This window comes from Kogia breviceps, chromosome 7, assembly GCF_026419965.1.
Source record: "Kogia breviceps isolate mKogBre1 chromosome 7, mKogBre1 haplotype 1, whole genome shotgun sequence".
NCBI lineage: Eukaryota > Metazoa > Chordata > Mammalia > Artiodactyla > Physeteridae > Kogia > Kogia breviceps.
This window is the reverse complement of record NC_081316.1, coordinates 61703335-61731189: the sequence shown is the minus strand read 5'-3', so window position 1 is coordinate 61731189 and position 27855 is coordinate 61703335. Positions and strand designations below refer to the sequence as shown.

Sequence of the window (27855 nt, the reverse complement as noted above, 5' to 3'; positions counted from 1 at the left end):
AGCTCTCTCTCCATAGAGAGGAAACCAGACTTGCCTTCCACCACTGCCCCCTGCAGAGGACCCCCATGCTCCCCTCCTGTGTCCCCTCCCACATGTCTACACACGGAGGAAACAGATGGTGTCTGATCAGAACTCCTCAGTACAGGACCCCAGGAAAAGTCTGCTGAAGGAATGAATGTTTGAGGAGGAGAGAGTGAGCGAGCTCTGGTGTCTTTTCCTCTTTTGTAAGGACACCAGTTCCTTCCGATCAGGGCTCTACCCTTAAGACCTCATATAACCTTCAGTCACATGGTGGATTAGGGCTTCAGCCTATGAATTTGGGGTGTGGGACACAATTCAGTCCATAGCAGCCTTACAGATCCATAAAACTAAAGCTCACTTCTGGGCAGAGCTCCTTGGGAGTTACCCTCTTTCTCCAGGAGGATCCCCTGAGCCTCCCAGTTTGGACTAAACCTCTGTAGCCCCACACACCCCGGCACACTCCCCTACCTTGCTCACCTCACTGATGCTTGCTTTGGGGCAGAGCTGCTTAGGTGTGTATCTCTCTCCTCAACAGCCAGCGGGTGAGAGGATGTTTTCTATTCTCCATGGGACCTGGCACACAGTAAGTCTTTAATAATACTGTGCTGAATTGAATTGGTTCTGAAGGGTAAACAAGCTTCATTTCTTCCCATATCATTCCAAATCAGAAATATCTTCACCAGTTCTCCCTCTAAATTAATGAGTTGTGTTCTGAAGCCTTTGCTCCCAAGATCGTCAGCTATTCATCAGAAGCCCTGTTCTGGGTACCAGGAATGTCCTCTGTCCCCTCAAGAACCATGTTAGTTTGTTGTGGCCACAGCTCCCTAGTGGGACCATGGAAGTAAGCAGCTTGAGAGAGTGGGAGGGCCTCTGTGAAGAAGGGCCTTGGCCACCAAGCTGAGGAGACAGGTCCTGAACCGCCAGTGGTGGGAAACAAGTAGTGGGTCCCTGCAAGGGCTCTATGATAGGGGTCTGGGCTTTGAAGGATCACCATGGGACAGTGTGAAGATGGATTAAAGGAGGAGATGGGAGGGAGGGATGCCAGGGAGGATGCTACGGCAGTGGTCCAGGGGAGAGAAGACATAGTAGTAAACATTTTGGCTAAGGGGAGCAGAATTTTGCAAAACTAGCAACTTCGGTATTCCCTCAACTTCCATTTTTGCTTATTCTCAGATGACAGCAGCTAAGTGATCACAACTTCAATTTTGATCAGATAATCTCCTCACTGACTAAAAACTCCATTCTTTGCCCAAGATTAGAAGGGGAGACCAGTCAACACTCAGCACCCCCTGTAATCTCAGTGTCTTAGATGTTATCCTATCTCACTGTTGAAACAACCCCCAGACTGCTACTTGTATGCCCACTTTACACATGGGCAAGTGGGTGAGAGAGGTGAGATCACACAGCTAACGGGGAGGGGAACTTGGTTCATAACAAGTGTATATTCCCCCAGAGCCTCTGCTGGGGCAGCTAAAAAGAGGTTTCTGGAAGTACAGGGATATGTATTATTGTTAGCCCGTGCAGCAGCTTCCCAGAGAGGGAGTGAAGTGTAAATGAATTACCAGTCATTTTCCTCTCTTTTCAACTCTGCGTGGGAGGCCAGCTGACCAGAAGGAAAAGACATCACAGTGTTTTATCTGGTACCGAATATCACACACAATCCTGGAACTGTGGGGAATGGCCAGCAGCACAGGGAGCTCTGCAAGGAGGGCGGAGGTTCTGTTTCTAAGACCCCATGCTATGTTTGTTTAGCTGCTGCCTTGGGCTCACTCTCCCACCCTGAATCTCTGGAAATCACCCAGGAGGAGGGGGATTAAAGCTCGGGACAGACCTATTAATTGCTATATCTCCTCCAATCCTGGAGGGGTGGGAGTGTAGGAATCTGCCTTCCTTCCAGAGATATCTGGCCAAAATCTTTTGGGTTCTAGAAAAGGAATAAGGAAACTAACATTCATTGAGCACCTATTACGCAGCAATCACCATGCGAGAAGCCTTGCCCATAGTTTCTCATAGACACAACAATTTTGTGAAGTACTATTAAAACCAACGTCCAGGGCTTCCCTGGTGGCACAGTGGTTGAGAGTCCGCCTGCCGATGCAGGGGACGTGGGTTTGTGCCCCGGTCTGGGAAGATCCCACATGCCGCGGAGCTGCTAGGCTCATGAGCCATGGCCACTGAGCCTGTGCTCCGCAACGGAAGGGGCCGCAGCGGTGAGAGGCCCACATCCCGCAAAAAAACAAAACAAACAAACAAACAAAACAACTTCCATTTTACAGAGGAAACTGAGACCCAGAGAGGTTAAGCAAGTTTCCCAAGGCCACACAGCACAGCAAGGCTCTGTAGACCTCTGTAACCTATCTTTCCTTCCCATGGCTCCATATTGTGCTGTTTCTCTTTTCCTTCTAGCTTCGGTCCTTTTAGGTCATTTAAAGCAGAGGGAATTTTTTTTAGTTGTTTAATCTCAGACACCTTTATAAATAAGGGCAGTTCAGAAGGATAGGGAGGAGGGGAGAAAGGAGAGGAAGGGGAGGGAGAAGAGGAAGCCACATGATTTCCTGGTCCAAGCTGGGAGCTATTAACCAGTAATGCAGGATCCAGCTGAACTCAAAGAACCCAGCTCAGACCTGATGACAGGGGCAGAGGGCAGGAGGCTGCCAAGGGGAGGGTGGGAACACATTGCTCAGAAAAGACCACATTTAGGAAAGGGAAGGAGGGGAGGTTCTGGGAGCAGCAAGAAATATTTATTCTCAAGGTGAGCAGGCCGTGGGGTGTAGCATTAAAAGCCTAGACAGAGTTCTGGAAAAAGCCATGGAGCCATGCATCCCATGGGCATGGTTTTAGGTGGTGTACAGTGAGAGCAGACATTAAATCGCACTGAATCACGTGCAGGATAGCCTCCATCCTCTTTCAACCTTTTTGATGATGTCAAGGAGGAAATCTCAGTTTGGTACTTGTGTGTTTTTAATACCTAACACTTGCCCATGTCCCTATTTAACAAAGAGAAGCAAATCTCTGCATCCTAGAGCATGCCTAGTCTCACCAGAACATGATAACCAGCGTTCACTTATTTATTTTTACAGTTACCTTCTATTTATGGCAAGTGAATTGCCACAGTAATATACAATTTCCTTTAAAAATAACTAAGTTCACTTAGGTTAAAAAAAAAGTTTGGAAAAGGAGGCAGTTTAAAGGAAAGGAAAGGAAATGGCATGTAGGTGGGCACACTGCTATAGTGCAGACTCTGACAGTGACACACAAAGGAACAAGCTTGGGAAATGTTGATCTGATGAAGTCTTCCCACTGCCTGGACTAGAGAGCCAAGGAACCAGAGGACAAGGCTCTGGAGGTCACACTGCAGGTCAGAGGCAGAGCTGGGCTCACAAGGCAGGTCTGCTGCTCTCCGGCATGTGCTTCCTCCCAAGCAGGTTTCCAGGATGGCTCATGAGGGCTGACGGAGAGGCTTCTCCAGGGGAGGGTTATAACTGGAAAACTCAGCTTACGTGGATGGCAGTGGCCCTTGCAGGTTGGATCACCAACTGTGAGCAAATCTAAAACTGGCCCAAAGAAGCTGGTAGCCAAAGGGGCAGCTCTCTGCCCAGTTGCTTCCCTCTCTCCTACCAGGTTCCCTACATTCGGCCAACCTCACAGCACTGTGCTGTGGATCCAAGGAGATGGTGGAGGTGACCGTACTCAGGGAATGCAAGGCTTATGAAAACGTGAGGTACACTAATCTCCCAAGCTCTCCTTAGCCTCCTTCCAGGTGCCCCTTCAACAGTCGGTGCCCAGAAGTGTCAGGAGATGCTTGAAGATGTGGTCTGGTGTCCACAAGGGCCCCTTGGAGCAGGCCACTAACATGTCCACAGGGACACACACCAGGCTTAGCTTCCAGATGGAAAAAGCCCGGACACACGGCTAACGTGCCTTCCTCGAGGGGTGGTCTAGGAATTACTTGATCCAATCAAGCCAGACACCAAAAATGTTATTTTTATTCCTTTTAATGCCATGGCATTTGGGGAAATTAGTGGAAAAGGAGCTGTAATCGTGTCACGTGAGTGACTAATTAGAGGGCCCTGGTTTTCCCAGGATGTTCGGTTACATTCATTCAAAACGTGACCTGTTTATTTTGCAGGGTCAGGAAGAAGATCTACCTCCTAGAAAGCCAATGTGGCAATTAAATTAGAGTCACCAGAGTTTGCCTGAGGTAAAGTATGAAAAGGGGCTTGGTGAACTGTACAAAAACACAAGTGACCCCTCTGTGGTTGTCCCCACTGCTCCCACTTAGGGGGGCATAATTGCCTGCCCCTGGCGGGAGGCTGCAGATGAGGGCTTTCCCAGTGGAGGGAGGTACCTGGTAAGGTGGAAAGGGCGCTGGAGTCTGGGGCCATACATCGAATCTTGACTCTGCACTTGGGCAAATCACTTCATCTCGGCGGATTTCCAGTATATCACGCATGCGCCTCACTGTACTATTCCTGGGGAGGTGGTTGTGTGTGCGCGTGTGTGTGCGTGTGCGTGCGTGTGTGCGCGTGCGTGCGTGTGCGTGCGTGTGCGTCTCTGTGTGTGTGTGTGTGTTGGGGGGTGGGCTGGTGAAAAAGAGGAAGAGAGAATATCAACTTTTTTTCATTTTTGATTTTAGCACCTACAGGTGCTCAGCTGTGAAGATACAGCCTCGGACAAGGCCTCCCTCAAGGAATTTTTAGGCTAAGTTGGAAATCAGATATGGGGACATTCAGGTTCCCAGACTGTTAGGGAGGCATCTGTAAAGAAGACAGCAGGGCATCAAAGAAAGAGGAGGTCCATACAACCAAAGGGCTGTCGGGAAAGTTTCCTTAAGAACTCAAGAGTCGCCGAGTTCTAGGCTTTGGAGAATTGAGCAGTCGGCCTCTCTCCTCCTGAACTCCCGGGCCTGAGAGTCAGCCAGCCTGCTGGCGCTGGCCTCCTGAGCCCCCATCTCTATACCAGAAGGGGCTTGGCCTTTCCAAGCAGTCATTACAGATAAACATAGAGCTTCCCAGTCAGCAACTTGCACCTGTACCATGCCTTCTAGTTACAAAGCTTTCTAGTTATCTCTATGACTATTCTGTTACTAAACCTTTCTGAGTCATGCGACATCCCCCAACCCTGCCCATTTAAGAAAAGGCACGATTCAGGATCACCATCCATTAGCCACCATTCCAAAAATCTCAAAACTCTCAGACTGAAAGGTTTTTCTTTCTTAATTGTTTAAGACTGAAAGTTTTTTTTTAAGTCGTTATTGAATTTGTTACAATATTGCTTCTGTTTTATGTCTTGGTTTTTTTGGCTGTGAGTCATGGGGGATCTTCGCTCTCCAACCAGGGATGGAACCTGCACCCCCTGCATTGGAAGGTGAAGTCTTAACCACTGGGCCACCAGGGAAGTCCTAAGACTGAAAGTTTTATCAAAACTGTTCTGGTTGCAAAACCTGACCTGAACTGACATGTATCTCAGAGTCTTTTTGTTTTTTTAATCTCACCAGTGTAACTGTTCATATGTTTGACTGCAATGTATTTGATTACCGTGGGCCATCCCAGCACTCTGGGAATGCTAGGAAGGACACAGTATGTGTACTGTGTTTTATTCCTTAAATCTAAAAATTTCTGAATTCTAAAATGCATCTGACTGCAAGGGCTTCATTTAAGGGATTCTTGACCCTATAGATTAAATACCTATTTTATAGGATCTTTCTGCTTAGAGTCCCCTTCACCCCTCATGTGTTTGGAAAACATCTGCAAACATTTCAAATGTCATTGTGGATGAAGGTAGGAAAGAAGGAAGAAATCAATTTGTCTTGCTCCTAGGGGTTTAGGTACTTACTTTAACTTCTTGACATAGCTGGTGTACGGATTTATTTACCAACAAGGGTCTTTTGATGCAAGAGAGTTGCGAAGAGCAGTGAACAAAAATACCTGAAAACTTCACATGCCCCTATGTCCTTGTCCCTTGGGACTTGGGCAACATACAGACCCAAGCACTGTGGTTGGCATGGAACAACTAACACAGGTTCCATGAAATTCACAGAGAAAGGAGACAAAAGCCTCACTGGATACTTCGGGATAGTAGGAAACAGGCACAATTTTGCCTTCTGATTTCACAAACTGACTTCAAAGGACCCTGGCTGACTCCCTCGGGAATCTGGATAGGTTCCAAATTAAGTTGAATTTTTTGTTTTGTTTTGTTTTAAGAAAACACTTTTGGAAGGAGCTCGCATACATAGCAGTGTTTCCCATTTAGAAAGAAAAATAAACACTCCTCCACTGGATTGGAAGTCAAAACAAAATAATCCCAGCTGCTTAAGACCTGAGAAAGTCAATGAAACTGCCAAACAGCAGTGATGTTGACCAGTGTCACCAGCCTGAGAAATCTGTAAGGTGAGGTAGAAGGGCCCAGAATAGGGGGAGAAGGGCAAAGAAGCCACGGACGGCCTAGCATCCAGGGCTTGGCTCTCATGAAGCAGCACCACAATTTAGTGTCTAAGTCATTGGCCTGATTCATCTTCGAAACTCCCACATGCTCACCAAAACACAATTGAAAGATTTCACTCAGTGGCTTCAAACAGACTTGGGATTCAAATCTGGTTCTATGACTTAGAAGCTGTGTGATTTCGGGGAAGTTACTTAATCTCTCTGGCCTGCTATTGCCTCAATGAGACTAAAAATGGCTATGACACGGGACAGACATGAAGATTCAATGAGATTCCCTGAGATCTCATGATTTAATGAGATTAAACGCCTCTCACATAATAGGGGCTTCATCAAGGTTTGTGAGGTGAGTACTAGGAATCTAACAACTAGTAATTTTTTTAAAAAATCAGCTTTTCTTTGGTGAACTTCCCCTTATCTTCTCCAGCTTCCTACTAAGAAGACAGAAATAACAGAATCTGGTATTGAAAACAAAACAAAAAATTTGGGTGGGGCTCTAGAATCAGGTAGGCTTGAGTGTGAGTCTCTGCCTGGGCCTCGGTTTCCTGAACAGAGACAAACAGAAGCTCAAAAAAAAAAAAAAAAAAAAAGAGAAGGCATGCAAAGAAAAGACTTCTATGTGGAAGGTGCTCATTACATGTAAATTCTCCCACCTGCTCCTACCTCAACTCGGCTTTTAGAAACAGCTTTCTCTGAGCTATTTATTCCCCGACCCTCTTAAATACTAACCACCAAGGTTTTAAAGCCCTTTCACTTAAGACTTTAGATGACAACAATTCACCGCACATTTAATATTTATTCTGAAAAGTTTCTGTGGCCGTAGGGACAAAGATCTACTTAATCCGAACCGCTTCCTTAGCTTCTCGGCTATGACAAGCTGCTATTTTAGTGGAATCTTTATATCTATCAGTGATTTCTAGATGGTTATCCTTGGGGCGGATTAGGATTTTGAGGACAGAAAGAGCTGCTTCCCCTGTTTTCTTTTCTGTGACGCCCCACGCGGCCTCCGTGCTCTTTACGTGGGATTTTCGCAGGGCGGTTCTGGGCACCACGGGCCGGGGAGCGCAGCCCTGGCAGAAGCAGACACAGCTGGACGCAGAGGGCCTCTGGGAGCCACTGGAGCGTGCAGCCCAGCTCCCGGAAGGCTGCTTCTCAAAGGGTCAGCCCTCAGAGGAGGGTGCTGAGTCAGCTCCCGCCAAAGGAAACTTCATTTTCACCCTTTAGGCTCCTGAGGGGCTGCCTTTGTCATTTAAAATACCTTCTGAAAGAAGTCTCTGGGGAAGCAGGCCTCTAAAGGAGCCAGAGCAATTAACCCATTTAGGGTGGTCTTTAAAGTCTTCAAGTGGTGGAAGGGAATGGAGGGGTGGAGATAGGGAAGGGGGACAGGGACCTTGCGTCCTTTACCTTGTTGAACTCCATAGCGACCCCGGGAGGTTTTTCCCATTTCACCTGCGGAGCAGCTGAGGCTCTGAGAGGTTAGGTCCTGTGTCCAGGCTCGCATCTCTTGAGACCCAATTTCAGAAGAGTTGACTATGGCTCTGCTCTCTTGGCTGCACTGTGGTCCTTACACAGTTTGTACTGCTTGCTCACCCCTTCATTCCCACTCATTAATTATCACTACATAAAAGGCATCTGCAAGGCCATGCACCAAACTGTTAAAAGTGGCTATCTCTGGGAGGAGGAATTACAAGAGAACTTCACTTGCTGCCTTTCTGCATTATTTGAATGTTAGCAGGCATTGTTACTTTTATAACTGACAGAAACAATAGAGATAATCCCATTAAAATAATTTCACATTTTTCCATGAAAAAAAAAATCACACGAAACTTAACAAACATTTATTGGGCACACTTATGTAGCAGGGCCCACTCATCCTCACTTGCTAGGGCTGGGTCCATGCCAATACCAGCACGCCCTTTGGCTCATAGAAGACCCCTCAGTTTGGGGTTTCAGGGGACAGGAAGGTGGCAGGCAGAGCCTACCTGTGGGGTGACACTCACTGGCTCTCTCATGACCCACCAAACCCAGAGCAGCAGATCACTAAGGACCCAGACTCTCCCTTCAGGCGTGGGACACATTTATTACCAACCTTTAGAGTGACACACTCAGAGCAAGCCTCCAGGGGAGGACTCTGAAGGGCCTCTAGGTCCCCTGGGGAGCAGGGGTACAGAGGAGAGTAGCTGATCAGACAGCTATAGGCCGAAGTCCCCCCATCTTCCCTGCAAATCAATAATGCAGTAATGCCATCAATTTGCTGCAGAACTTGCAACAATGTGATTGCTCTTATTCAGTTAATTAGCAAAGGGTGAGATTAAGGACTTTAATCTCCTGCCTTCTCTTTTACCTACAAGGCTTATTTACTTAGAAATGAACAAAGAATATCACTAAATATATATTTTTTTCCCAAGTAAATCTTAAGAAGGCTACTGGTTGACACACCTGTCAGCATCACACAACACTAGGAAAATCAGAGTACCTTAGAAATTGCTCCATCATTGGCAAGATGGGGAAACTGAGGCCTGAAGAGGGACAGTGGCTGGCCAAGGACAAATAGCCAGTGAGCTACAGAGCTGGGCCTGGAACCCATTCCAGGTTCCTATTTCTCTGCATACTTTAAAACATGGGCAGCTAAAAGCTCTAGAGGAGCAATGACACTGACCCACCAAAAGGACAACGCCACCCTCAGGAGCACAGAGGGAGAAGGGCCTGGAGGATGGTTTGGTTTTTGGTCACGGATAATGCAGGGCTCAAGATCCTGTCAGAGGGACTTCCCTGGTGGTACAGTGGTTAAGACTCCACACTCCCAATGCAGGGGGTCCGGGTTCGATCCCTGGTCAGGGAACTAGATCCTACGTGCTGCAACTAAGAGTTCGTATGCTACAACTAAGGAGCCGGCAAGCTGCAACTAAGGAGCCCGCCTGCTGCAACTAAGGAGCCCACCTGCCGCAACTAAGGAGCCCGCCTGCCACAACTAAGACCTGGCACAACCAAATAAATAAATAAATAAAATAAGTAAATATTTTTTTTAAAAAAGATCCTGTTAGAAGAGAGACACAGATGTAGAGAACAAATGTATGGATACCAAGGGGGAAAGGGGTGAGGGCGGTGGGAGGAATTAGGAGATTGGGATTGACACATATACACTATTGATACTATGTATAAAATAGATAACTAGTAAGAACATACTGTATAGTACAGGGAACTCTACTCAATACTCTGTGGTGACCTAAATGGGAGGGAAATCCAAAAAAAGAGGGGATATATGTATATGTATAACTGATTCATTTTGCTGTACATCAGAAACCAACACAACATTGTAAAGCAACTATACTTCAATAACAATTAATTTTTTAAAAAATAGGGGCTTCCCTGGTGGCGCAGTGGTTGAGAATCCACCTGCCAATGCAGGGGACATGGGTTCGATCCCTGGTCCAGGAAGATCCCACATGCCACGGAGCAACTAAGCCCGTGAGCCACAACTACTGAGCCTGCGCTCTAGAGCCCACAAGCAACAACTACTGAGCCCATGTGCCATACCTACTGAAGTCTGCGTGCCTAGAGCCTGTGTTCCGCAACGAGAGAAACCACGGCAATGAGAAGCCCGCGCACCACAACAGAGTAGCCCCCGCTTGCTGCAACCAGAGAAAGCCTGCGTGAAGCAACGAAGACCCAACACAGCCAAAAATAAATAAATAAATTTATATAAATAAATAGATAGATAAATAGATAAATAAATAAATAAATAAAAATAAAAAAGAAGAGAACCATCAAGGCCAAAGACCTCCTCCCTGAGTCTCAAAGAGGACAGAGGCTGGCTCAGGTCACTTACCATGTGGCCTTCTACACCCTTCCAAGGTTAATGCCTATTTACTGTCCAGGTTCCTAGGTGTAAAAGAGCTGGAGGCAGGATCCCACAAGCTACCCACCTTGGGTCCTTTGTCCATGTTTTCCCTCTGCCCGGAATGTCCTGGGTTATTAAAGCCCTTGGTCATCTCTACCTGGCACACCCTACTAATTCTTTCAGATCCAGTGAACGCCTCCTCCAGGAAGCATTTCCTGATTTCCTCAGGTGCCTTGGAGGCTCTTCTCCTCAGTCACCTCCACACCAGGTTCCTATCTCCCTTATCACTTTGGGCTGTAATGATCCCAAGAGAAAAGAAGTCTGACATTCTCTGAGCATTATTAAGTGTCAGGCAGTATGGTGGGAGCTTTCACATACAGGCTCTCTATAACTTCCCTGGAGGGAGGTGGATGGTGACTGTGACCATGACTAACCTTTACTAAACTCCTTCTCCATCCCAGGCCCTGTGATGAGCCCTCATCACGAGCTGGGTATCATACGACCCATGTTATACTTGCTTAAGGAAACAAGCTTAGAGGCAATGTGTCCTATCCAAAGTCCCACAGCAATAAAGCTTATATTTAATGCAAAGATGTCTGATTGCAGAGCCTGTGGATCCTGCCTTATATCTCTCTGAATCTCTGCCTCCTTCTCCAGAACTTGGTCTGAAATTTACTGCCACACAGGCTTATTAATAAATGTTTGCAAAATCAACACGCAACCTACAATATTAAGTGGGGAAAGTCTCATTTCCTTTCCTCTTCTTCGATAATCAGGAAATCATGGGCCACTAGGGAGATTCCAGGTTACATCATATATATCACCCCAACCCCCTTGTAGGCTTGAATCCCCTCCAGGCTTTGAATTCTTGCCAAAAAAGTAGACTGGCCACTGCTAGACACAGAGACGGTAAGCACCTTGGCCCAGGTCACACAGCACCTGACCGGGGGCAAAAACCTGTGTCTGCTGGCTCCTGGTCAGCCTGGAGTTTGGAACTATTGCATCGTACCCCCCGCCCTCAACACACACACCTCTTCTCCTTAAGAGAGACAGGGGGGCAGAGCTTAGAAGAGGTGTGTGATTATGGGCAGATCCATGCTTAAGCCCAGTGGCTCTCTCTGCAGTCAGCATTCAGCTCTGCATCTGCCTGGGTCTCCAGGGGCCCCGTCTCCGGGCAGTGTGAAAGTCCAAGAACTTCCAAAGCCAGGAGCCTTTCTCTCAGCTTTCTCAGGGTCAGTGGGGAAACTATCATACTGGTCTCTTAGGCAGGGTTCTGAGGAAGATCCAATAAAGCAACATGTGACAGTGGCTGGCACAGTCCCTGGCACATAGTAAGTAGTCAGTCGGTGCTATGTTCATTGTAACCATTCTTTTCTTTTCTTTTCCGGTGTCTATCTTTGTCTTAGTACCTTTGTCTTACTCAGGCTCCACCTGATCTTTCTGTCTCCTTGTGTCTGTCTGTGCATCTCTACCCCTGCAGCTATGTCTGCCAGACATCTGTCATGGGGGTGGGAACAGCAGCCCTCCACCCCCCGCACGCCCCAGCGGCGCAACCAGGCAGTAGCGGGGCTGCCCGAGCCCCCCGAGCCCCCCAGGTCCCCGAGAACCCTGAGCCCCTCCATGCTCCAGGCCCTTCCGCCCCTGCAAGCAGCCCAAGCAGGCCGATTAATCAGCATCGCCAACGAAAGGAAAAAACAAACCCACAGAAGTTAGGAAGAGAGAGGGACTTACCGTTTGCCGCGACCCCCAGGCTGGCGGAGCCACTTTTAACTAAGAATGAATTAGGGACAAACTCTTCCTCAGAGTCTGAGTCCGGGGTTGGCTGGGCCACACCGTTGCCTAGCAACCGCCTCTGGCTCTCATTGGCCGGAGGGGAAGGGGGCGGGGAGGGGGACTGCTCAATAGGGGTTGATGAAGCGGATGAACAATGCAAGGGAGCACCTGCGAACCACAAACACAAACACAGACAGAAAAAAAAAATAATGAAAATTGGTTTTGAGGCACACGGGGAGGGGGAGGGAGCAAAATAAAACACGCATCAACAGGGGGAGGGGGTTCCCAACACAGGGCGATCTACTGCACACGTGGCCCGGGGGCGGGCCTGATGCCTCCTTAAAGTTGGTGCAAACTCCTTCTGAAGAGCTGGCCTCGTGCAGAGGTCTGCATGCTTGCAAAGAAGGCGCCCCTCGAAAACACTTGGGAAGCCCTTCCTGCTTTGCCTGTTCTCTGAGAGAGGTCTGAAAATCTGGGGTCTAGTCCTGGTGGGGCTGTGTCATCTATCAAACAGCTGCCTGCCTCTGAGCTTCAGTGGCCTTGCTGGTAAAATGAGCAGCCGCACTGGGTGATCACTGAGCCCCTGCAAGCTGGCCATTCTGTGATGTCACCGAACTGAAATAATGTTCTTACTGGTGAGATTTTACTCCAAGATGCCTGGAACAGGCTCTGGGCCTCATAAAAGGTAGAGAGAATGATCCAGAGCCCCCTCCACCGCTGGCATTCTAGGATTTCAACACACTAATCTTTTACTTTTCTAAGAACCTGACATTTTAAGATTTTTAAGTCCTGACATTCTCTGCAAACTTCTTAAGAGAGCAAGAAATCTAGCAGTCTTTTCCACTTCTGTATCCCCAGAATCTAGCATAGTACCTGGCACATAGTAGGCACTATATAAATATTTGCTGAAGAGATGAATTCTAGGTGTCTAACAGACTGGGATTCTTAGTAGTCTCAGCAGACTAGAATTCTTAAGTTCTAATAGTCTCAGATGAAAAAAACTGTATACTATTTAGGACACTAACACTGTGAATTAATTCCAAGATGCACTAAGCCAGGATGTTTGACTGCAAGTTTCTAACATGTCAGGGTTCCATGATTCTACAAATCCCAGCTTTCTATAGTTTTGTGAGCACACTCCCAGCTCTTCAAAAGGAGGAGGTGATGGCCGGCCGGGGACAAGACCTTTGGGGGCAGACCATTTGCAGTCCTATCTGTGTCTGGGCTTTAGGCATGTGCAGTACATCATCTACAAGAGAGGGAACATAAGCACAGACACATAAAAGTATACAGTACAAGACAACGCATCCACTTGATAGCAAGGGCTATGTCTTTTTTCCCACCTTGGCTGATAGAAGGGTTAAAACATAATCAGATCCATCCAGTTTTTCAGAGGCTGAAACTTAGGAAAAATAATGCAGCCCAGACACGTCATCATAAGATTTGCTAGAGCTCTATGGGGCAGGTGGCAAATAGAGCTGCTGATTGTTGAAAAAAAGCAAAACAAAACAAAAGAGCTTTTTGTGGTCTGTCTACCAAGAGAAGCTCACTCAGTTCAGTCACCAAATCTTGCAGGATTTTGCAGGTTCCCTGACTCTCATGTCAACCCTTGAGCCCAACCACATGTGACAACATTTTAGAGAGTTGCTGTGTATGCCATTTGGTTGGTTCATATTAGAAATTCAGTAAGAGCAGGTGAGGCAGCAGGGATCCGGTACAATCTCGGGGTAGCTTTTCCATCTGCGTTTTGGTTTACCTAAAAATCTGGGCTATGATTTACCTTAAAATCGTTCCAACCAGTGTTTCCAGTTCACCCTAGGGAGAGCCTTCCCTGACACCACTTACCACACAGCACTATAGGGCATTCCTTTCTCTGAACTACCCTTTTTTTAGTTCTGTTATCATATTTGCCCTGCTGCATTTATAGTTATCTGTTGTTCTCTCCTGTGTGAAAGCATATGGCACATTCTTGGGATATAGTACATTCTTGGAGTGGGCTTTGGAGTTCAACAGAATTGGGGTTTGTATCACACCATAGCCTCCTATTGGCTGTATGATCTTGGGTAGATTTCTTCCAGTTCCTGATTTATAAGTTGGGAACTCCTTCCCTTTTATAAAGTTATTATAAGGACTAAAGATACTATACTATACCAGCACACAGTATGCTTGAGGAAGCAGAATTCCAAGGACAGTGCTTACCAAATGTTTATTAAATTGAATGAAACCACACCACGAGGAACCCCATTCAAGATTTCCCTTCCTCTACAGTCCCAGTATTGGAAAGATTTTTGTCCGCCAGGCTGCATTTATTAAGCAATATACACTCATTTCCTCATCTTTCATTAACCAAAGACATCTTCTAATCTCCAGTCAGAGCTTCTGATGAGCTTGAAATAACCAGTACCATACCATGTTGAGTTGTTAGAATTTCAGACAAAGGTTAAGAAACATGATATGTTGTTCCAGGGTACTTGTTACAGCCTCTTCCTGAGTAGATCTGTCAAACTTTATGAAATAAATAGTTCCCGAACTAAGTAAATTGTTCCATCACAAACTTCAGAGACCCTGGGCTAAGAACAGCACAGTCCCTCCCAGTCCTCACGCCTGTTTCTTCTCCCTTCCATCCAATCTCCAGGCCTTACCCTGGGCCTCTGGGGTTGCTCTGAATATTCATAACTTAACATTCAAAGGACCTAACAAGGTGCCAGACCCTTGGTAGGCACACAATGACCCACAAGGTTTCTGAGACGTACAGAAACTATTGGACACGTGTTAATTTCCTTCCTCTTATTCATCAGCATCTTTTAATTTAAGTGGTCCCCAGGTGGGGGCACAAAACCATCTCCTGGGTGCAAGAAAATTCTAGAAGTATTTATCTTTTATGTCACCCTTTTCTAATATCTATTTTGTGTATGTTTTATAATATATGTAATGCATTTGTGCTCAAAATACAAATAATAAAACGCACTGCTGTATCAATTCGGCATCTACAGAAGCAGGGCAGGTGGTATTAAAAGAATGGACTCTGGAACCAGACCCTACATTTGAATTCTAGTTGCACTACTTGCTAGTTCCGTAGTAGTGACCTTGGGCAAGTTACTTCACCCTTTGTGACTCAATTTCCTCATCTACGTAATGGAGATCAAAAAATAAAAACGAATACCTACATTACAGAGTTACTCTGAGGATTAAAGGAGTTAAAACAAGTAAAGTCTTGAGAACAGCGTGGCAGCCAGTAAACACCTAATAAACTTTAGATATTAGTATGCATACATATGTATATATAAAGTGAGGGGCCCTACCTTTCTTTATCTTTTCTTTTCTTATAAGAGCAGCGTGCGACCGTAGAAGTATGGTGAACACTGTTTCATTCCAGAGACATTTCCTAAATACCCACCGAGCAGGCTAGAAGGTGAGGGATATATAAACTGTGAGAGGCGCAGCCCCCAAGGAGCTGGTGGAAGGGGAGGGAGAGTGTCACATGCAGCTGTAAGCTAGGCAGAGGTGGGACCTGTCAGAACGGAAGATAGCCCAGTGTGAGGGGAGGATGGACGGGGGGAGCTCACTTCAACTGGAGGAACCAAGGAAGGCTTTCTGGAGCCACAGAGGATTCCAGTGGGAAGAGATGAAGAGATGGGGTCTTGAGCATCCATGGCCGAGAGAGGAATACTCCGCCTCAGGCCCTCATCCTTCACCTGGTCTCAAGCAACCTGCGCACTATCACTTTACCTCTCAAGTCTCATGTGTTACCATTAACTTCTCACCAAGGGTGCTGAAACTTGCTGGCCTGCCCTCATTTCCACGCACTCACTGCTCTCTCTTCAGCTCAAGTTCACCGATTTGCACAACTTCAGGGCACCACTGGCATTGAATCTATCGGAATGGCACCCCCTGGAGCACAACTGCAAAGTTTTGCCTCTGGGCTTTTGCACATGCTGTCCCTTTTGAGTGTTTCCTTTCCTGTTCCCCTTTCCTCGTCACTACCACCCTGTGTGTCTCACTAGTCCCCACTCAGCCTCTGGGCTTACTCTCATGATCATCACCTCCAGGGAGTCTTCCATGAAGCCTCAAGACTGAGTTTGGGTTTGGCACCCCTCTGGGGGCTCCTGCAGCTCCCTGTACTCTCCCTGTTGCAACACTTCCCACACTGCAGTACATACTTGTCTGTGGCCACCCACTAGCCTGATTGACTTGTCCATTACCATATTCTCCAGTGCCCAGCACAGTGTCGGGTACATAGAAAGCACTATAAATATTTGTTAAATGAAGAAAGGATGGAAGGAAGGTAGGAGGGAAGAGGAGGACCTTGATTATGGCACAAAAGGTTTATGTAAAGAGAGAAGTGGGAAATGAGTCTCTGAGTAGCAGGTTTAGGCCTTGAACACAAGGAAAAGGAGATCAGACCATAACTGGGGAGTTACACAAGTTTTTAAAGCAGGAACGTGACAAGACCAGAGCTGTACTTTAGAAGGATCTGCTCTTGAAACTTAAGGCATCTGCTCAGCCACCCAGATCTCCTTTCTAATTGGCTCAGCTCAGCCAGGATGTTCAAAGTCCACATGATCTGGGCTTGCTTTTCAGGTGGGGCCCAGTTGTAGGTTCGTATAGGCAAAAAAGGATGTCCCATGCCATGGGATTAGGAAATTGGGCTTTGGGGTTGCCTTTCCATGTATCCTGTTCATCAGCTGAAGGGAACCTGGTATTGTAGAATTTTCCACTGTGTCAAAATGAGATGGGATAACTGGAATGTCTCACCTCAACAACCAAGGGGGCCAGTGAAGGGTAGAGGGGAGCCATGCAAGTTTCTTGAGAGAAGGTCTCTCTGAGCCTAGCTCAAGCTTATAGTAGATAAGGGTGGAGAAAGAAAAAAAAACAAAGTGAGAGAGTGCAGACACCTCTGTGGTCGAGGGCTGGGGCTGGGGGAATAAACATTTGCAGAACCCCTCGTGGAAGCCAGGAACGGGGCCAGGTGTTTTACAAGATCTCTTCCTCACAAAAACAATGCACTGGAAAATCCATCCCCATTTCCGAGGTCAAGAAGTGGAGGCCAACATTTGCCTGTGGTCACAGGACCTGGGTGAGAACACGCACCGCAATGCTGTGTCCGCTGAGGGGTGTGAGTTAAATTTATCAGCCCTGGTTTGGAGTAGGGAGGAGGAGATTCCTGTCCATCAACTGAATCACAGCTAAAGTGGAAAGACTACGGGATTCCTGTTGAGCAAACCAGGGGCCAAAGCCCAGGTTCATCCTGGCTATATGACCTTGGGTAAGTCACTTCACTTCTCTTAGTCTGTTTCCTCCTTTGAAAAATGATGTGTCAATAGCCACTTCAAAGAGCTTTTGAGGGGAGGCTGAGAGTATGCTTGCAAGGAGCCTGGGAGTCTCAAGGTGAGGGCTCAACCAACATGGATTCACTCTGCCATCCCTCCAGCTGTAGGTCTTTGAGAGTAAGAACAGGGTGATTTTGGGGAATAAATAATGACAGATCTGCAAGCCTGCCAATGACATGTTTATCAATATGCATCGCTTACTGACATCATATGAGAGAAAAAGTGTTAGGGAGATGGACAGGATATATGAAAGGAACACATGACAAGGGAGTCCTGAGATCTACAGAAAGAGCAATTTCAGTCCTTCACACCTTTGTGTGCATTGATGGTAGCTCTCCTTAGCGTCTGAGATGTAACCTATAACTAGGGCAAGCTGGTGCTCAAGGAAGAGCCTCTAGCATTCTGGATTCTGAGTTGTCTTTGGAATACACTGTGAGACTAAAGCGTGAAGGGCTAGCTGATGGATGAGTTTATTACTCTGTCAAAGAAAAGAAGACCATTAACAAAATGCACTTTTTTACACTTTTCTCAGCAGTCCTGAGAAATCCATCTAAACGCCCAAATGGGACTTTACTGATCTCCATGAGATCCCATCTAGGCTCCAGTGGAGAAAGTCATGGCCTGCTCACACAGTGGGGAAGTGTGAGTCCTAGTTGTGAAACCAGAGCACGAGCTGTATGCTGCAGGGAGCCCCTGGGTTAGGGGAAGAGCCTCCTAATGACCTTTGAACCAGCAGCCCCACATTGTAGAAGCTTGTTATAAAAGGCTTAGCATAGTGCCCAGTAAACGGCAATTAGTCAGTAAATGATACCTAGAAAATACCAAAACAAAACCTGTAGACCTAAACAGGTAGCTCATCTCAATGGAACCCTGAGCTGATGGATTCATCCTTCCCGTGAAGCCTGGCTGTGTTTCATCTCTTCAGTCTCCCTTCTAGAAATACTCTAGCCCCTCCACTTAAAACCAAATGCATTCGTTCTCTCCTCGTGAGCCAGCCTCATATCTATTTCCTCTTAACAGGGCAGCCAGTTGCTCCACGGAATAAGGAAAAACCTTACTCAGTTCTGAGCAGAGGATGGGGCATTAAGGGAAACTTGGATCTTCTTCCGATATGAAGGTCTGAGGCTGCTAGAGGACCAGGAACTCCAGTGCAGGGATAGCACGTCCTGCTTCTGAAGGCAGTGAGTGATGGTCACGCCTGTAGCTGAAACAGCCCAGCCTGCCCAACAGGGACCACAGCTGCTCATCTCTGTGTCCTGGCCTGGCTCAGAGTCTCAGCTTAGAAAAGGTCTGCAGAACCAGTTCCCACCGTTATTTTAAATGGATTGAAATCTACTGTGGCAAGCATCTCACAGGGCTGGAAATCTGAAGCTAGAGCACTAGAGGGACCGTTTGTTCTGCTTTGCCAGTGACAGCCCCAAATGACAACTGTTATCCTGCAATGATTAATCATAGTGCCCTGCCTTTACTCTAAATATGTCCTGCTTTGGACAAATATATGGCCACCCCATTTGAGGGCAGTATAGATTCAGTTCCACATCAGAGGCTATAGTTTGCTGCAACAGACTAGGGGTCAAGGGATCTGGGTACAGGTCAACAGTGTGCTGTGGGATCATGGGCAGGCCCTCTGGCCTCTCTGGCCCTCACATTCCCACTTGGGGAATTGGAGCAGAATGCTCTAAGGTTCTTTTGTGGTCCAACATTCTACAAGATAGGAGTAACAGTAGTACATACCTCAAGGGGTTGTTTTGAGGATTAAAGGAGACTGTGGGAAAAAATGCAGGAATTAAAACAATTTCATTTATAATGAAAAGTTAGGTCCTTTCCGTATAGTGAGTGCTCATAAGACATTTAGAGACTAAATGAATTTGTATAAATGCATTCCTATACTGAAGATTGGCTGAAAAAAATCTTTAACGATGGTTATCACTGATATGGGCAATTTTTAATTTTTAAAATATGTCTACAAAATTCTCTACAATGAGCATATACAGTTATCTTTATAGTTTTAAAAATTATTTTTTAAAACTTCAGGAGAAAATGAAATAATACGTGTGACAATACCTGGCATCAAGTAGGTGCTAAAATAGATGCTGGTTTTAAATACAAACAAGATTCTATGCACTGATATTGGTAATATAATTTGATATAGTTGATTTTTAAAATGTGAAAAGCTTTTAATTGAGCAATTCCACTTCTAGGAATTTACCCAAGAACACAATTATGACTTTTCAGAAGATTTATTTATAAGGGTATTCATCACAACATTGTTTGTAATAGTCAAAAGTAAAATTTAAAAAAATGTTAAAGAGGAAAACATCCTTTATGTTAAAAATAAGTGGTGCTGGGAAAACAGGACAGCTACATGTAAAAGTATGAAATTGGAACACTCCCTAACACCACACACAAAAATAAACTCAAAATGGATTAAAGACCTAAATGTAAGGCCAGACACTATCAAACTCTTAGAGGAAAACATAGGCAGAACACTCTATGACATAAATCACAGCAAGATCCTTTTTGACCCACCTCCTAGAGAAATGGAAATAAAAACAAAAATAAACAAATGGGACCTAATGAAACTTAAAAGCTTTTGCACAGCAAAGGATACCATAAACAAGACCAAAAGACAACCCTCAGAATGGGAGAAAATATTTGCAAATGAAGCAACTGACAAAGGATTAATATCCAAAATTTATAAGCAACTCATGAAGCTCAATAACAAAAAAACAAACAACCCAATCCAAAAATGGGCAGAAGAACTAAATAGACATTTCTCCAAAGAAGATATATAGATTGCTAACAAACACATGAAAGAATGCTCAACATCATTAATCATTAGAGAAATGCAAATCAAAACTACAAGGAGATATCATCTCACACCGGTCAGATTGGCCATCATCAAAAACTCTAGAAACAAGAAATGCTGGAGAGGGTGTGGAGAAAAGGGAACACTCTTGCACTGCTGGTGGGAGTGTAAATTGATACAGCCACTATGGAGAACAGTATGGAGGTTCCTTAAAAAACTACAAATAGAACTACCATATGACCCCGCAATCCCACTACTGGGCATATACCCTGAGAAAACCATAATTCAAAAAGAGTCATGTACCCCAATGTTCACTGCAGCACTATTTACAGTAGCCAGGACATGGAAGCAACCTAAATGTCCATCAACAGATGAATGGCTAAAGAAGATGTGGCACATATATACAATGGAATATTACTCAGCCATAAAAATAAATGAAACTGAGTTATTTGTAATGAGGTGGATAGACCTGGAGTCTGTCATACAGAGTGAAGTAAGTCAGAAGGAGAAAAACAAATACCGTATGCTAACACATATATATGGACTCTAAGGAAAAAAAAATGTCATGAAGAGATTAGTGGTAGGACGGGAATAAAACACAGACCTACTAGAGCATGGACTTGAGGATACGGGGAGGGGGAAGGGTAAGCTGTGACGAAGTGAGAGAGTGGCAGGGACATATATACACTACCAAATGTAAAATAGCTAGCTAGTGGGAAGCTGCCGCATAGCACAGGGAGATCAGCTCAGTGCTTTTTGACCACCTAGAGGGGTGGGATAGGGAGGGTGGGAGAGAGGGTGATGCAAGAGGGAAGAGATATGGGAACATATGTATATGTATAACTGATTCACTTTGTTGTAAAGGAAAAACTAACACACTATTGTAAAACAGTTATACTCCAATAAAGATGTTAAAAAAATGTTAAAGAGGAAAAACATCCTTTATGTTAAAAAGTGACTAATTATGTAAATTAAGGCATATCAGTAGAATGTTAATATGTAGACATTATAAGCCATGTTTGTAAAGAATGTTTAAGGACCTGGGAAATAGGATATTTAAAAAGCATGGGGCGGGCTTCCCTGGTGGCGCAGTGGTTGAGAATCCGCCTGCCGATGCAGGGGACACGGGTTCGTGCCCCGGTCCGGGAAGATCCCTCATGCCGCGGAGCGGCTGGGCCCGTGAGCCATGGCCGCTGAGCCTGTGCGTCCGGAGCCTGTGCTCCGCAACGGGAGAGGCCACAGCAGTGAGAGGTCCGTGTACCACAAAAACCAAAAAAATAAATAAATAAAAAAATAAAAAAAATAAAAAGCATGGGGCAAAACTGTATAAAAAATAACTGTGACATTTGTTTGAGTGTGTGTGTGTGTGTAATTAACAAAAATGTTAATGCCTGTTACCTTAGGACAGAATTATGAATAAATTTTATTTATTTTTTTATATTTTTTATATTTTCTAATTCTTTCAAGGAACAAATGTGATAATAAGATTTTTTTTAAGTTATTTTAAAAAGAAGAAAACACACACACAGAAAGAAGCAAAGACAGCAGCTTCTGCTTTGTGTCCCTCATGGGATGAGCCTGGCAGAGCCACAGCCTCCTGGGTCCAAAGTCGCCTTCTTTTCCAGCCCATTAAATCTTTGTGGGTCTTACTCCCCAAGCAGGGCAGCTCCCACTAAGTCAACTCTCCTCGACAGTGGTTATTTTCAGAAGCAGGTCTGGGGCCATCTGTCTCTGTGACTTATGTTGGGAAAATAGTCTCTGGAAAACAGGACACAGTAAATTTCTCAGGCTCAGCTCATTTGATCTCCAGCTCTCCTCCTCACAGGTTTCTCAGGGCCAGGTTTTGTTTTGTTTTTTTTTTTTTTTTTTTTTTGGTTTTGGTTATTTTAAGCATTCACCAGGAAAGGAACTCTGCTTTCACCTGCCCGCCTGGGCTGGGGAAGCCCAGTGACTGGTGTACCTTCCACGTCAACACTGAATAAAGAGTGACTTAGGTCTCTCTGGTCTTCACACAAGGATGACCTATCCACTGCCCGCTAGTCTGTTTGATACAGGTATATTAAATGAGGACATTCACTGATATTTTTGTAATACCAGCTTTACTGAGATATAAATACATACCATGCAAGTCACCCATGTAAAGTGTACGATTCAATGGCATTTAGTATATTCACAGAGTAGTGCAACCATCACAATAAATTTTAGAATATTTCCATCACCCCAAAAAGAAACCACAGTCATTAACAGTCACTCCCCATTTCCTTCCAACCCTCTGCAGCCCTGGACAATCACAAATCTACTTTCTGTCTCTACAGATTTGCCTATTCTGGACGTTTTATGTAAATGGAATTATATAATATGTGCTCTTTTGTGACTGTCTTCTTTTACTGAGTATAACGTTTTCAAGGCTCATCTACGTTGTAACACAGATCAGGATGACATTTCATTTTATTGCTGAATGACATTGCATGGTACAGATGTACCGTATTTTATTTATCCATTCTTCAGTTGATGGAAACTTGGGCTGTTTCCACTTTTTGGCTCTTCCAAATAATGCTGCTACAAACATTTGCGTACAAGTTTTTGCGTGGATATACGCTTTCATTTCTCTCAGTATATGGCTAAGAGTGGACTTGCTGGATCGTACGGTAACTGTGTTCGACCTCTTGAGGAACTGCTGGATCATTTTCCAAAGTGGCTGCACCATTTTACGTTCCCATCTGCCGTTATTGGTCATTTGTATGTCTTCTTTGGAGAAATGTCTATTCAGATCACTTGCCCGTGTGTAAACTGAGTTATTTGTCTTTTTTTATTATTGAGTGGCAGGCATCGATTTTTTTCATCAAATATTTATTTTGTGCCTACCTTGTGCCAGGCACTGTTGTAAGCATCACTGATAGGCAAGGAAGACAGAGCCTTGCCCTCAGAAGCGTACATTCTAGTGGAGGAGGAAAACAATACACAAGTAAGCAAATAACTAGGTAGAACAAGATCAGGTGATGAGAGATGCTATGAAGAAAAGTTTAATGCAATAAGAGGTTAGGCGTGATGGGGTGGGTGTGTTGTTTCAAGTAAGGTGGTCAGGGAAGGCCTCTCTGAGGAGGTGACATCTAAGCGGAGACCTGAAGTAAGTAAATGAGTGAGCTACACAAACGTCTGGGGGAAGAGGTTTGCAGGCAGAGTGCCCAGCAACTGCAAAGTCCGGGCAGTAGGAGCAAGTTCATTTGAGAGACAGCAAGGAAGCTAGTACAGCTGGAGGAGTATAAGGAGGAGAGTGCTGAGAAATGAACCTTGAGAGGTGGCCAGGGGGCCAGATCACAGATGTGGGTATTGCAAACAAAGGCCACTATGCATATGTGTTCTTATTAGCGAGTTCCCTGGGGGCAGGGACTGGTTTTATTTATCTCCATATGTTCACAGCCCACACAATGATTTCATATATAGTGGGTACCCAGTACATACTGGAATCTATTTTAACTTATTGAGCTACTAATAAAACAATGCCCACATGTGAATCGTATTTACTCTACAGTTTACAGAAAATGTTCACATCCATGATCTTATTTGATCCTAACCATATCCAAGTGAGGTAATGACCATCACCCCCATTTTACAGATAGAAAAACTGAGTCTAGGAGAGACGGTAGGACTAGCGCATGGACATACAACTGGTAAGGGGCTAAGTGGGACTCCGACCCAGGGGAGGGGCAGCAGTAAGATATGAATTTAAAACTGGTTATTATGGTTTCGGGTAGGTTGCTTCCTCTTTTAGAGCTCTGGGATCTTCAGGATCTGGGCCTACCTTCTAGGGGTCCTGTGAAGAGTATATAATAAAAGCATGCATGTCTGGGGCCTACCATAGGCCTGGCATACAGTAAGTGCTCAACAGTGGCAGCTCTTCCTCAGCTTCCCTTTATGACCAGCCCTAGCTATACATACACTCAGGCAGGCTCTTCGTGTGAGGCCTTGACTGGGTACTGAAGACAGAGAGCTAAGACCAGCCCTTCCCCTAGAGGGGAGCCCTCTCATGGGTGAAGGAAACAAATGCATTATTTAATGTGAGAGAGACAGGGATGCCGGTGGAGGGGGGTGGGTGGTGAGGGAGGTGCTGAGGGGCATGGCAGGGGAAATGGGAGACCCATGGAGCTCTGATTATCAGCTGCAACCCCAGATTTCTCCCAGGTGCTGTTAACCTTTTCCAAGAGCTGCCTCCAAAGGGATTTAAGATGGTCCACCCAGGCCCCTGGAGGCTCAGATCAGCCTGACGGAGAGGCCACCTTCTGTGGGATGTCGGGGAGAGGAAAGGCACAGGGCAATGGGGATTATCTCTGTCAAAATCTGCTGGCAAACATGATCAAGGAGCCACTGAAATTTATGGTGGGCCTCAAACAATCTGTGGTCACAGAGCGTTCTGTTGAACAGGAAGGCTTCAGTTTGCATTTTTGCAGTGAGATTTGATTAAGAAAGTGCCTCCCAAGAGCTGTTCCCAAAATCACTGGGTTAAAAGAAATACACACACACACACACACACACATATATCATATATAGTTCCCTCTCCCAGATTCAACTTACACAGCTGCAAAATTCCAGGTCCTAAGACACAGGAAGAGCACAACCTGATTGCCAAGCCCCACCTCTACTCAGACATTGAGGGAAGGGTGCAGGTATTAAAGAGGCAAGAGATAGGGAGCTGGGGAGAAAAAAGGGCCAAGTTGCTGGAAGGAGGGGAGGGCACTGATCTTAACTGGGCAACTGCTGTGTGTGCAGCATTGTGGAAGCTTTATATATACATCATCTTACCCAACCCTCACACCCCCTGTGAAGGTGTTAGGCTCTCTCCAGCTGACAGATGCAGAATTTGAGGTTCAAAGAGAGACTGTTCAAGGTCACCCAGCTGGTGGGCACAAGGCTGGGTTCTGGGCCTTGTTCTGTCAGACTCTAAGCCCATATTTGTGCCACTAATATAATCTGAATGAAGGGTTTACTTCCTTGATCTCTCATCAGCCATGGGAACAGGACTATACGTTTAAAGAAGTTAAACAATTTTCTCATAGCCGCAGGGCTAGTGAGTGTGGAGCTCGGATTCCAACTCAGGCCAGCCACCTGAGCCCACGGCCAGAGTTATTCCTAGAAACTCACTCTGTCTTTCAGAGTCTTAGATGAAGGTCAAGGATTAGTGTAATCAATGAACTGGGCAAAGATTAACCCAGAAAAACAAAAGCTCCATATAAAATAAAGCCAGAATTGTATATTTACCGTTTGTGCAGTTTTCCAAATATCCGTTATATTTCAACAAAAGGTTTTAAAAAATACCAGAAGGCCCTGTGGTGTGAATGTAAGCATATAGTGAGGGAATCTTCCTTAAATAGTTTCCTCCCATAAATGCCCTGATTCTAAACAGCTTTCTTGAGCTTACTCACTGTGCCAAAGCCTCCTTCCCATCAGGTTTCCACAGAACTTTTTGAAACTTTTTTGGGAAAGCACAAATGTAGTAAAGGCCAAGCTTTCCAGAAATTTCTCTACTCCCACTCCAGGAAATCATGAAAAATCAAGGAAAGCAGTCAGGGGGAGACAGTGCACAAGTAAAGAGATGGTTGCCTAAACCTGCTCCCAAGCGGCTGGGTCTCCCAAAGACTGAATTTCCCCAGAGAGAGGCTCTCAAAGCCAGGAAGCCAGGGGCCCTGTAGGAGGTTTTGGGCAAAAACTGGAAGAAAAACGGGGTTGGTTTTTTTTTTTTTTTTTTTTTTTTGGCTGCATTGGGTCTTCGTTGTTGCATGTGGGCTTTCTCTACTTGCAGAGAGCTGGGGTTACTCTTCCTTGCGGTGCGTGGGCTTCTCATGGCGGTGGCTTCTCTTGTTGGGGAGCACGGGTTCTACCGGCGTGGGCTTCAGTAGTTGTGCACGGGCTTAGTTGCTCCGCGGCACGTGGCATCTTCCAGGACCAGGGCTTGAACCCGTGTCCCCTGCATCAGCAGGCAGATTCTTAACTACTGCATCACAAGGGAAGTCCCAAAATGGGGTTGTTTTTTCATCCCAAACTATACGCTGTACAGAAAGGAGCTTTTGAGATGGTAAGGGAAGGGAAAGGAATAAACATCTACCAAATGCTGTCTTGTGTGTTGAGTGCTGCACTAAGCACTTTACACACGTTTCCAACATACCCTTCAGGGCAAGTATCACTCCCTCACTCCCTCCACAAATCACTGAGGTCCCCCACCCCCATGTCAAGTTCTCCGCTAGGAGCTGGGGACACCAAGAGAAACAGAATCATGTGAAGTGCCTGTCTTGGGCAGCTGCAAGTTTCCTTGGGCTGCTGTAACCAAGTGCCACAAACTGAGTATCTTTAAACAACAGAAATTTATGGCTTCACAGTCCTAGAGGCTAGAAGTCCAAAATCAAAGTGTTGGCAGAGTCATGCTCCCTTGAAACCTGCAGAGGAATCATTCTCTGCCTCTTCCTAGCTTCTCGTAGTTTGCTGGCCATCTTGCTGTTCCTTGGCTTGCAGCTGGATCACGCCAACCTCTGCCTTCAATGTCACAAGGCCTTCTCCCGTCTCTGTCCTCACACGGCTGTCTTCTTAGAAGGACACCAGTGATACTGGATTAGGGGCCCACTCTACTCCAGTATGACCTCATCTTGACTAATTACATCTGCCATGACCACTATTTCCAAATAAGGTCACATTCTGAGGTACTAGGGGTTAGGACTCGAACATATCTTTTATTTTTTTGGAGGGGGTGCAATTCAACTCACAACGCTGTCCTTGCAGAGCTTATACTATAGAAGATTTGTTTTCAAGATGAATAAGGTGAGGCACAGAGAGGCCAAGTGACTTGCTCAAGATCTACAGGTAGGAAATCCCAAGTCCAGGTCTGAGTCCAGAGCCCATATTCTGTCTACCATAACCACCCTGTCCTGCTAGCATGGGGTTTCCTCAGCTGTTGGTCATTTTTATCAAAGGAGATTTTGCATACATCATCACATTTTGTCCTTGTGACACCTCTACGAGGTAGGTACTATTATTCCCATTTTACTGACAAAGGAAAGGAGCTCCAGAAAGACTGGAGTCACTCAGTTTGCAAGAGGAGGAGCAGGACTGAACCCAAGTAGGTTAGACCCTGTACCCAGGCTTTGGCTGCAGCCACACCAAGATCAATGGCCCCTTGGTGGGGGACTGGACGCCAGAAACGGAGTGAGAAATCAACGCAACTAGTTAATGGAAAGCCCCATCTCCAAGGCTGCCCCGGGGAAGCACAGGCACCCTGACGGAGGGCGCTGGATTGGAAAAGAAAGAGGTTGGCTGGGTTTGTTTCTTTTAACCAAAAAGGCTCATCTGGAGAGGGAAGAATTTGTATTTTGGAAGCTCAAGACGTTCAATATTTTGAGCCCAGGAGTTCAGATCTCCCCTAACTCCTTGGTGAGCAGAGTCTGATCCCCGCTGGCAGATGGGATTTCTTGCTTACTGGAGGGGAGGGCCCTGGGCAACGCTCGAGTATAAATCTTCTCGGGCGTTTCTTGGGTAGAGCCAGGGGGGCAGCAGCCCTGTGACTTTAGTGCAGGCACACATGGACTGCATTTGCCTCAGATTTCACATGGTTTGGGGAAATGAGAGGAGAGAGAGGTGCCTGCAGGGTAGGGAAGA

At 45.8% G+C, this 27855-nt stretch overlaps 1 protein-coding gene across 9 annotated transcripts in view; it reads right to left on the bottom strand.

The window, feature by feature from the left end:
- Window positions 1-27855, bottom strand: part of TENM4 (teneurin transmembrane protein 4) — a 748739-nt gene that overhangs the window by 283449 nt on the left and 437435 nt on the right. The window contains exon 3 of one of the 9 annotated variants that reach the window (XM_067038418.1): window positions 12034-12243. The exons of the other annotated variants lie outside the window; for them this stretch is intronic. Coding sequence (XP_066894519.1) covers window positions 12034-12243 — 210 coding nt within the window. The remainder of the gene's footprint in view (window positions 1-12033; window positions 12244-27855) is intronic. 9 annotated transcript variants of the gene reach the window in all.